Raw genomic sequence first — 10,557 nt, 5'->3', positions numbered from 1 at the left:
CTAAATCGTATTAAAATATACTATTTTAATAATAATAATTACCCTTTACTGTTTCTCACTACTCCCAAAACATTTATTTAAAATATAAGAAATGACTAGACTAAATTTATAGTGATTAATTAATAATACTTTATGATAACTACAACACACCGTTTTAATTAATGAATGATTTAATTCGTTTTAAGCGCTGCTCTGTCGGACCCGCGTCAAAGCAGAAGGCCGGTGACGTCACATTATGTCCCACGTGACCTGAGTAACGTGACGTCCCTTGCTTGAAACCCAGGAAGTGTTTGTTACGTCAGAAATGTCTCCAAACTTCGTGCAACAGCACCTAAGCGGACAGCGTCACGTCTAAACCCGTCGTGGATCCGACCGCCAGCTGGTAACCGTGAGTAAACCGGACCTGACCGGGTGTTTAGTTCCGTTAAAGCGGCAACACGTTGACGTTATCCACGGTAAAATGTTGGCCAAGACGTTAGCCAAGGGGGCTAACGCGGCGGTCTTGCGCCTTGCGTGCGCTGCGTACGCTGCGTACGCTGCGTACGTGACGCGTTCGCCTCACCTACAAAGACGATTCACGACCGCTTATAGTGTTGTTTTACTCTGTATTGAATATTGGAAATAATATCGATCTTCTTCAACGCAGGAGGCAGCCGTTGAGTTTGTAACATGCGGATATGGAGGAGCGGAAACTAAAGCGGAAAAGTCCCCGGCCCTCAGCCAATCCGGTGGCAGCTGCGGCAGCGGGGGGCGTGTCCGGGCGGAAGAACATCACGGGCGACGGCGCCGCTCACACGCAGACGGGGACGCAGAGGTCCAAGAGCCGGAGGTACTTTTCGCCCATGACCTTATTAGGACATGTCAACTTTACTTATTTTTGACGGTTGTTAATATTGAATTGATTACATTTATTTCAGACATATCAATCCAAATCAAACGTATCAAAAATACAAAATGAAATGAAATGCAAGACAAATTAATAAACAAAAACTATGTTCAAATGATTTCTTATTATTATTATTATTATTATTATTATTATTATTATTATTATTATTATTATATGTTGGTCAATATTAATGTCTATTTACTAAAGGAATTCAATCATCATGACACGCCCATGACCTTATCAGGATATGTATGCTGTAGTACTTTTTGAGTGTTGTTAATGTTGGTCAATATGAATGTCTGTTTTGGTGTGACCACGGTTAGATAGACAGATGTATACTTTATTGACCCTCAAGGGAAATTCAAAGTTTTATTAAAGAACCCAAATGCATACAAGAATATAAAATATCTACATGTATAATATAGACAATGAAAGATAATAAGTAAGATATCCACAAGAATGGCAAAAGAGATGTATAAGCATGTACAACAGTGCAAGGATAAAGTCTAGAAAATCAGCATTAGATAAAAATAAATAAAAGAGAATCATATAAACCTATAATATAATATTTGATGTTTATAAAATATTATAAACACATAAGAGAATATTGAAAATATAGAGATAATATATAAAGTATAGCAATGCAAGACTAAAGTCTAGAAATCTGCATTAACTATTAATAATAAAAGAGAATAATGTAAACAAAGTTATAATATGAAAAATATAGCAATGCAAGGATAAGGTCTAGAAAACCACCATTAATTAGTTATAAGTGCCTCGTCTTTTCATTCCTTTTCTTAACTCTAATCCTTCGTCTCAGGGGCGTCAGGGACAAGTCCAAGTCCTTGCCGGCCTCAGGGGCCAAAGCCACCCCCACCCCGGGCCCCGGGGCCCCTATCATCCAGCACTCGTTCCTGACGGACGTGTCCGATGTCCAGGAGATGGAGAAAGGCCTTCTGGGTCTCCTCAACGACTTCCACTCTGGGAAGCTGCAAGCGTTTGGTAAGGGATGTTTTAAAAGTGATGCTTTTTTTAAATTAGATTGGATTTTATTGATTTAAAAGTGATGCTTTTTTAACTGAGATTCGATTTTATTCATTTAAAAGTGATGCTTTTTTAAATTAGATTAGATTTTATTCATTTAATGATACTTTTTTTAAATTAGTCACGATTTTATTAATTTAAAAGTGATGCTTCTGTAATTAGATTAAATTTTATTCATTTAAATGTGATGCTTTTTTAATTAGATTCAATTTTATTCAACTTTATTTGTATAGCTGGTACTCACAGTGATGGTTGTCTCAAAGGAAGTGAGCTGAACCACAGTGAGATGAACAAAATACACATGAACACGTTTCGAGCAGTAATGTACACACACGAGCGTGCAGACAGACACACACATACACATATTCCAACCGTAAAAACCAGTAGCGTGCAATAATACCATTGCGGTAAAAGTTATTAATTAAAGTAATTCCAAGGCAGCGTGAATTGTATTATATTAATTAATTAATTGTAGAAATCTCCTAAGTGTCCCTGCCTGGTGACATCAACCACTTGGGGTGAGCTGATTGGCCAACTGAACGTTGATTGATGCCTGGTTGCCTGCGTCCGATTGGTTCGTGACGAGACGAGATCCCGGGTGATTACAGATGGCTTTGCCATATCCCATCCGCGAGGTTACAGCGGGTGTGATGTCTCTCATCACTAAGCATTCTATCTTCTTCTTCTTCTTCTTCTTCTTCTTCTCCCCGGTCGCCTAGGCAACGAGTGCTCCATCGACCAGATGGAGCAGGTGCGTGAGATGCAGGAGAAGTTGGCGCGGCTGCACTTTGACCTCTACGGCGAAGTGGACGGGATGCCCGACGACCAGCGCAAAGTCGCCTGCGACAGCAACATGGACAAGCTGCTGAACAACGTGAGACTCGCATTCATCCATTCATACACACATTCCCCTGTTCACACACACATTCACCCATTAGTACACACATTCACACACACATTCACCCGTTCATAAACATATTCACATACCGACGGCAGAGTCGACCACGCAGGGCGACAGCAACATTGACAAGCTGCTCAACAACGCGAGACCCTCACATTCACCCGTTCATACACACATTCATCCATTCATACACGCATAAATCCATTCATACACGCATTCATACACACATTCACTCGTTCATGCACACATTCAGCCGTTCACGCACACATTCACCCGTTCACACACACAATCACCCGTTCACACACACATTCACCCGTTCACACACACATTCACCCGTTCACACACATTCACCCGTTCACACACACATTCACCCGTTCCTATACAGATTCACCCGTTCATACACACATTCACCCGTTCATACACACATACATTTAGGGCATATAGCAATCGCTTTTATCCAAAGCGACTTACAATAAGTGCATTTGTCATAAGAAGTGAAACAATATATCGCTGTCAGTACAGTAAAGATGTTCATAGAGCTAAGTGCAAGTACTAACAATCGCTAGGCTAACCCATTCCCCGTGTTCAGCAATGCTAGCAGCTACTGCAGATGTTACAAAATTAAGTACTATGAATAAGTGCAATGTAGATTAAGTGCGTACAATAAGGGCCAGGACGTACAACATACAATGGTGGCCGAAAGAGGCTGGGTAGCTTTGCAGAGTCGAGGTGAACTCTGAGCAGGTGAGTTTTGATTCTTTTGCGGAAGCTGGTGAGCAAACTCTGCGATCCTGACATCGTTAGGGAGCTCGTTCCACCACTGAGGTCCAAAAACAGAGAAAAGTTGTGACTTTGTTGATCGACCTTTGCTAGCACTTAGCGATGGCGGTACCAGACTTCCAGCTGAGGTAGTTGAGCGGAGGGATCGAGCTGGGGTGTGTGACTTTACCAATGCTTGGAGGTAGGCAGGGGCAGTTCCATCGATTGCCTTGTATGCCAGTACCATCAACTTGAATCTGATGCGAGCTACTACAGTGAGCCAGTGGAGATCCCGCAAGAGGGGGGTCACAAGGGAGAACTTGGTAGGTTGTACACGAGGCGCGCTGGCGCATTCTGGATGCGTTGCAAAGGTTTAATCGCAGAGGCAGGGAGTCCAGCCAGGAGTGAGTTGCAGTAGGCGAGGCAGGAGATGACCAGGGATTGGACTAGAAGCTGAGCTGCTTCCCTTGTGAGGAAAGGCCGGATCTGCGGATGTTGTAAAGTGCAAATCTGCAGGATGGGGCCACCGCAGTGATGTTTGCGGTGCAGCATAACTGATTGTCCAGTACCACACCAAGGTTTCTGGCAGTTGGAGAAGGAGATGGGAAATACCACTAAATACCAGTATGAATATTCCTACCGTACGTAGGCCTATACACATTACCAGGCTATCGAATAACGCCTACACACACACACACACACACACACACACACACACACACACACACACACACACACACACACACACACACACACACACACACACACACACACACATACACACACACGGTTGCGGAGTGGTAATCGGGAGAGTCGGTAGAATTCCCGGTGGGCCGTTAACGTTTTGGGGCTTGCGGGCTAATTACTGCGGGATAACAATATTGCGTTTATAAAAGTTCCTTGCAGCGTCGATTTTGTCTAGAGGGGAGTAACTGAGTGGCCCCTCCCAAAGTGTTACAGCCCAGGTAAGCCTTGAACTGCGATTGGTCAGAAAGATGTAACAGCTAATGACAACATTGATCTCTTGTGCAGGCTCGAACAGAGTGACACCCAAACACACACACACTTTTAAGGAGTTTTTCGTGCAGCGTGCTTGTTGTTTTGTTTCCGGTGTAGCTAGATTCGGTATTGTGTTGTAGTTTTTCTAACGTGACTAGTTGTTGCTAGACAGAAGGTGAAAAAAATATGTTTGCCAAGCCAAAAGAGCGTTAATCGCGCGATAATAAAATTAACGCCGTTAACATGGGTTTGCGTTAACGCTGTTAATAACACGTTAAACTGACAGCACTAATATGTATTTATATATATATATACATCGCCTGACCTCTGCTGTTCAAGGGAACGTATGGAATGAAGGGTGATGGGACAGAGGTCCTTTCAAAATAAAAATCCCTCTAAATCGCTAAAATATTATAAGGCAATCTTCAAGCGGGTCGGTTCAAACGTGTGTCCGTGGTAATGCTAGTAAATAAAATAAACACCTCGACACTGAGCTAGGAGGACTCTGGGATCCAACTATCAACCTTCCGTCAGGGAGCAATTAGGGTGAGGTGCCTTGCTCAGTGACACCCTGACCTCCTAAGCTACTGCCGCCCCGTTTATGATGTTATTTGGGATGGGAGCGACTCAATGTTTTCACGGACGCCTAATCAGTGGGTGGTTATGAATGAATCATTGGTTATCCTAGGATTTCCGATTTCTGGGATTAATCCTTGTGAATTTCTTCTCGTAAATACTTTAGTACTTTATATTTTAACTTCTGTAAACTTACTACGTAACCTCAGACTCTCCCCCTGTTCCATATGTTTCTATTGTATGCAATTAGCCTCCAATTTATGCTTGTGTATATTGTCTCTCTGTGTGTGATTAACAGAAAATAATAATAATAGTGCTAATGTTCCATCAATTATTTTGTGCTTATTTGAAATTGGATAACAAAGTCAAAATGTTCTTAATTCGCTTATTAATAATTGGTTATTGTGACCCATCCCTTTTATTATAATTATTCATGTTTAAAGATTATTTTGTTTTTTTCTTCCACAGCTGGAGGAGCTGAGCTCATCAATGTATCCTTTTGAACCTGATTTGCTGACGGTCGCCCAGGGGGCGGGTGTTAGAGGGACACTAGGAGGGGATTGGCTGACGGTAACCCAGGGGGTGGTTGTTAGAGGGGCACGTTGAATGGGGATAGGCTGACGGTCACCGGGCGGCGGGTGTTAGAGGGACACGTTGGAGGGGGATTGGCTGAATGTCGCTCAGGGGCGGGTGTTAGTGGGACGAGTCGGAGGGGATTGGCTAACGGTCACCCGGGGGCAGGTGTAAGAGGGACATGTTGTAAGGGATTGGCTGACGAACGCCCGGGGGCGGGTCTTAGAGGGACATGTTGAATGGGGATTGGCTGACGGTTGCCCGGGGGCGGGTCTTAAAGAGGCACGTTGAATGGGGATTGGTTGACGCCTCCCCGGAGTGGGTGTTAGAGGGAGAAGTGGGAGGGGATAGGCTGACAGTTGCCTAGGAGGCGGGTCCAAGAGGGACATGTTGAATGGGGATTGGCTGACGGTTGCCTGGTGGACATGTCTTACCTTGCGTTCAAACCAAAAGCTGTAAAAGATGCAAAATCGCAGAATAGCTCAAAACGCAATGCTGTCCAAAATATTTATATCGCTCTTATCGCTCATCACGTGAACGTTCTATCTTGCTCCTCTTTACATTACGATTGGTTGTCTGGTAATTTACAGCTAAATCGCTGATGGCTATTTGCATAAAGTTGAGCTGTCAACTCTCATTTACAGCTTTACAGCTATAAGCTTTTTATCACTCCTATCGCTTTATCGCTCATGTCTAATAGAATGTCAATGGGCGTCTATTGCTCGTAACGCTTTATAGCTTTTGGTGTGGAAGTACAGTTAGAGGGACACATTGAATGGGGATTGGTTGTAACGTGTTGAGAGATGATCCGCGGTCTTCCTTGACTCTCCGCTCCAGTCAGAAGCTGAACCTGGCCGACTCCCAGGAGATCCCCCGGACTGCCAGCATCTGACCTCCTCGTCTTCCTTCTCTCTCTCTCTCGCTCTCGCTCTCTCTCTCTCTCAGCGAGGAGGTTCACTTTTATCACGATCATTGATTATCACCGATCGACCAGCATTCTGAGCAGTGCACCAGCAGTCAATGGATGAACAAATGATTTGGATGGATGAATGGTTGATTCCCACTCTGCCATACTCCCCCTCTCATCCCTCCTCGTTCCCACTAAGTGTTGGCTCGATCAGCTTCGGTTCGCTGTTCTCAAGTGTTTATCAAAGGGTGTACAGTTCTACTAAGGAGCCCTCTTAAGGTATGAGGTCAATCTCAACTGCCACATTTTGTATTGTTCATCGAAAGGTCTATGGGTAAGGGGAATGGGGTAAATCCTCGAAATATATTATATCATATAATATATCTTGAGCTCTGGTCACTTTAGACGATGTCATTGTCTCACTCACGAGTCAGATGGTGGATTTAGCGTTGTAAAAGAGAAACGCGATCCCGAATGACTTTTGCAATAAGCAGTCTCCGATCGTGGGGTATGTACGTTTGTAGTCTCCTTATCGGGGGCACCATGGAGAACTGTGCTTCAGTCAGCAGAACCTGAAACCCCAGCCAGCTAACGAACAAAAAAATGTGTTTTGCGGAAATGTTGTCCTCTCTCTTCTGTTCTGAGTCCGTCTAAAATGAGACGATGGGATTAGGTCTCTAGATTTAAGGATTCCTAGATCTTTAAATTTCTTGATTTCTAGATTTCAATATCTATATCTCTTGATATATATATATATATATATATATATATATATATACATCTAGATTTCTTGCTCTCTAGATATCTACATCTCTACATCTGTGTCTCTAGATTTTTGGATTTCTAGATCTCTAGGCTCGTTATAAGCGCTAGGGTCATTGATTGAAGAATGATTTTTTTTTGTGTGTGATCCAAAATTGCTATTTATTCTGACTAAGATCAAAAAACAGTATTGTTTGTTATTTTCTATAGATTTCTAGATCTCTAGTTTTCTTGATTTCTAGATTTTTGGGTCTTTATATTTCTAGATTTCTGGGTCCCTAGATCTCTATATTTCTGGGACTCTAGACTTATAGATCTACTGTATAGATTTATGGGTCTCTGGAACCAGGGTCTCTTGTGAACCGAGTTTGAAAGTGGAATTCCGTTCACGCTACGCGAGATCACCTGAAGTATTTCTTGTAAGAGACGTTTGACCTTTAAACTTTGACCTTCTCTTACCTGAAACGGCTGCAGCCTTTACCTTGGGCCGTGGGTTTGACTCCACGCGACAAATCTAAAATCGTAGCTTTGATTGTTGGATTTCAATTGCATTAAAACACGTTTACCCCAAAAAAGCTTTAGTGCAAATGAGTTCCGTGCTGAATGAACGATAAAGAATGTTTTGTTTTTGTGTGTGACCCCCGAATTGCAAAATCGCTTTTAATGTGACTAAGATCAAAAACAGTATTGTTTGTTGTTTTCGTTCATATTTGCACATATCTGCTCATATTTGTGAACGAACCATGCCTTACCTTACTTTACTAATCATATGATCGCCTTGTTGTTCTAAAATCATAGGTTTTATTCGTTGAATTTAATATATTTTAGTCGAGGCTGAAGATGCAATGGTTGTTTGCTGCTTGTATCGAAAATGAAAAAAAGATTTATATTTTTTGTGTGTGTGTGTCTCGAGTTACTTATTATTGTAACAACCAGTTTCTTGATTTCGCTTGGACATCTACAGTAATAAAAAATGGCTATTGAAATCCTACACTATGCTATTGCTTCACCTTCTTATGACAAATGTACTTATTGTAATTCGCTTGAATGTACCTCAGTCGGCTGTCACTGTTGTTTTTTAACCCTTTTTTGGCTCAGTCTTATTCATTTGCTCCAAGCAAAATCTCAACCCTACTCCTCGCTGTTGCAAGTTCATGCGCAGCATAGGGTCATCCCATTTGTCGTTTCATTTAGGGGTAAGGGGTAAGGCGGAGGGCTAACATCCCCTTGAAGTTAAGATTTTCAATGGGCGGGTGAAAAGATGCGACAGGATAGAAAACCACAAATGTAAGTCCTATGATAATCATTCAATAAATGATGACCATCTCATTATCATAATGCTGTTTGAATGTTATGTAGGCATTTTCTTTATAACGAGCACAACCACCAAAACTCCCGGAGCAGAGCTTCCGACTCACGCCGGGGGCTCCGCAGTCCGGCCTGAGGCTCTGCAGCCCGGCCGGGGAGCTGCCGGGACAATACCACATTTTGTTCAACAAAATGGGACAATTATATTCATATGTTCCATGTTCTAGGGACTCCAGGTTGAAGATAAGCTTTGATCCCCTGCCAAGTAATGCAATGGTTAGTTTTAAAAATGTTTATTAGCCTGGCCCTGGTTTCCCAATAACGTTCACTCTTAGCGCGCTACGACGACCCATACGTTTAGAATAATCAAAGTTGTTAACCTCTATAACCATGTTTCCCAAACGGCTTCTTAGGAGTTATCTCAGGAAACACTCCTTACGTTGTTCGTAAACGGCGCTGTCCAGAGAAAATGTGCTGAAATCGATTGCTCAGAGATCGATTTTCCATTTCATGCGCAGGCCTAAACATTTATTTAACCATCGGCCAACATAGCATAGCCTACACTGATTTAAAAAAATATATAGAAACAGCGGAGATTGAGGCAATCACATCCTTGATTACATCTGTCGCAGCTGTTCAAATTAGGCTATTAATTTTCTGTTTTCAAAGGTGTCTTGAGTTGTTGATTATTTATGAAAATAGGCATTTTGAAATGAAAACTACATTTTGAATAGCTTATTTAGCTTATTGTATAATACTGTTCATGCTGAGACTGCTTTTCTTTTTGCTACCTGTAGGGGTCTGTGTGCGGGCTTTTTCGCACCGCCAGGCCAGTCTGTTTGTCAGGTGAAAACTAAATGTCAAGCGAAAGAGGCGGTGGTTGAAAAAAGTCTTTCGACCACCTACACCGTTCTCTCGTTTCTAACAATGGTTTATTTGTTTCCCAGTATAATTTCCTTAATTTGGAAGACAGTTTTGCTCATTTTTTGACATGTAAAATAAATACAATATTTTTTTGAGGTTGCGAGTTTTTGAAATCATTGGAAGCGATTCGGGCTGACCTCGCCTTGCTGTACCCACCGACCGAACAAAGAACAGCCGAGACAACATCCTTAATTCAAACATGCCGTTTAATTTGGCCTCATTTGGTTAAGGATGCGAACTTGCAATGAACAATTATACAACTTGGCCTATCCTGCTATCCTGCATGTCTATCCTGCTACGCCACCCATCACTTCCTTCCATTAACTGTCAAAACACCTAGGCTATTTGGACAAAATGTTGCAGCATACTGCATTGTTTTATAATAGTTGCAAATACTCTTTGCAATCAGAGCAACCGAAATAAGCAGGAGCTATGGGCTGAAATAGCTCGGAAAATGGCAGCAATGTTTTATTCGCAAAAGCTGCAATATGTTTTAGAACGCTGTCATGTGCATGAAATGAAAACTCGATCTCTGAGCAATCGATTTCAGCACGTTCTCTCTGGACAGCGCCATTTACAAACAACGTAAGGAGTGTTTCCTAAGAAGACTCCTAAGACAGTGGTTCCCAACCTGGGGTCCGCGCCCCCCAGTAGGGGGCGCCAGAGATCGCAAGGGGGGCGCACAAGTGTGTCTGCGCTGAGGTTGTGACTTGTGAAACAAAATAAATCCACATTAAATGTATAAAACCCCAATATCATCCAATTGGATAATCGAAACGATGTTTAATGCCAGTTAAAACATATCATTGGTCCACATTTAAATTCATAATTATGTGACCTCTGAACTTGCGTAAGCAACCTTCCGGTCAGCTCGTGGGTGGCGGGCAATGCTGATTGTTTCCCTCATTAGTCGGCCTC

General features: G+C 42.5%; 1 protein-coding gene across 1 annotated transcript; it reads left to right on the top strand.

The window, feature by feature from the left end:
* Window positions 1–280: 280 nt before the first annotated feature.
* On the top strand, window positions 281–8,385 carry LOC307077500 (coiled-coil domain-containing protein 28A-like). The gene is made up of 6 exons (XM_079738932.1): window positions 281–388; window positions 647–829; window positions 1,707–1,888; window positions 2,650–2,804; window positions 5,634–5,656; window positions 6,576–8,385. Exons 2-6 carry the CDS (start codon window positions 678–680, stop codon window positions 6,628–6,630), a joined length of 567 nt encoding a protein of 188 aa, XP_079595058.1. The 5' UTR covers window positions 281–388; window positions 647–677; the 3' UTR covers window positions 6,631–8,385.
* The last annotated feature ends 2,172 nt before the right edge of the window (window positions 8,386–10,557 follow it).

Source organism: Pollachius pollachius (assembly GCF_949987615.1).
Source record: "Pollachius pollachius genome assembly, chromosome: 6".
Taxonomy (NCBI): Eukaryota; Metazoa; Chordata; class Actinopteri; order Gadiformes; family Gadidae; genus Pollachius; species Pollachius pollachius.
Note: the sequence above shows the minus strand (reverse complement) of the source record. Positions and strands in the feature narration are given on the sequence as shown.

Excerpts from the sequence above, each read along its gene's own strand:
- LOC307077500 (XM_079738932.1), top strand. The coding sequence starts at position 678 with ATGGAGGAGCGGAAACTAAAGCGGAAAAGTCCCCGGCCCTCAGCCAAT. Across the intron at positions 830-1,706 it reads CAGAGGTCCAAGAGCCGGAG|GGGCGTCAGGGACAAGTCCA; the intron begins GTACTTTTCGCC and ends CCTTCGTCTCAG. Across the intron at positions 1,889-2,649 it reads TGGGAAGCTGCAAGCGTTTG|GCAACGAGTGCTCCATCGAC; the intron begins GTAAGGGATGTT and ends CCGGTCGCCTAG.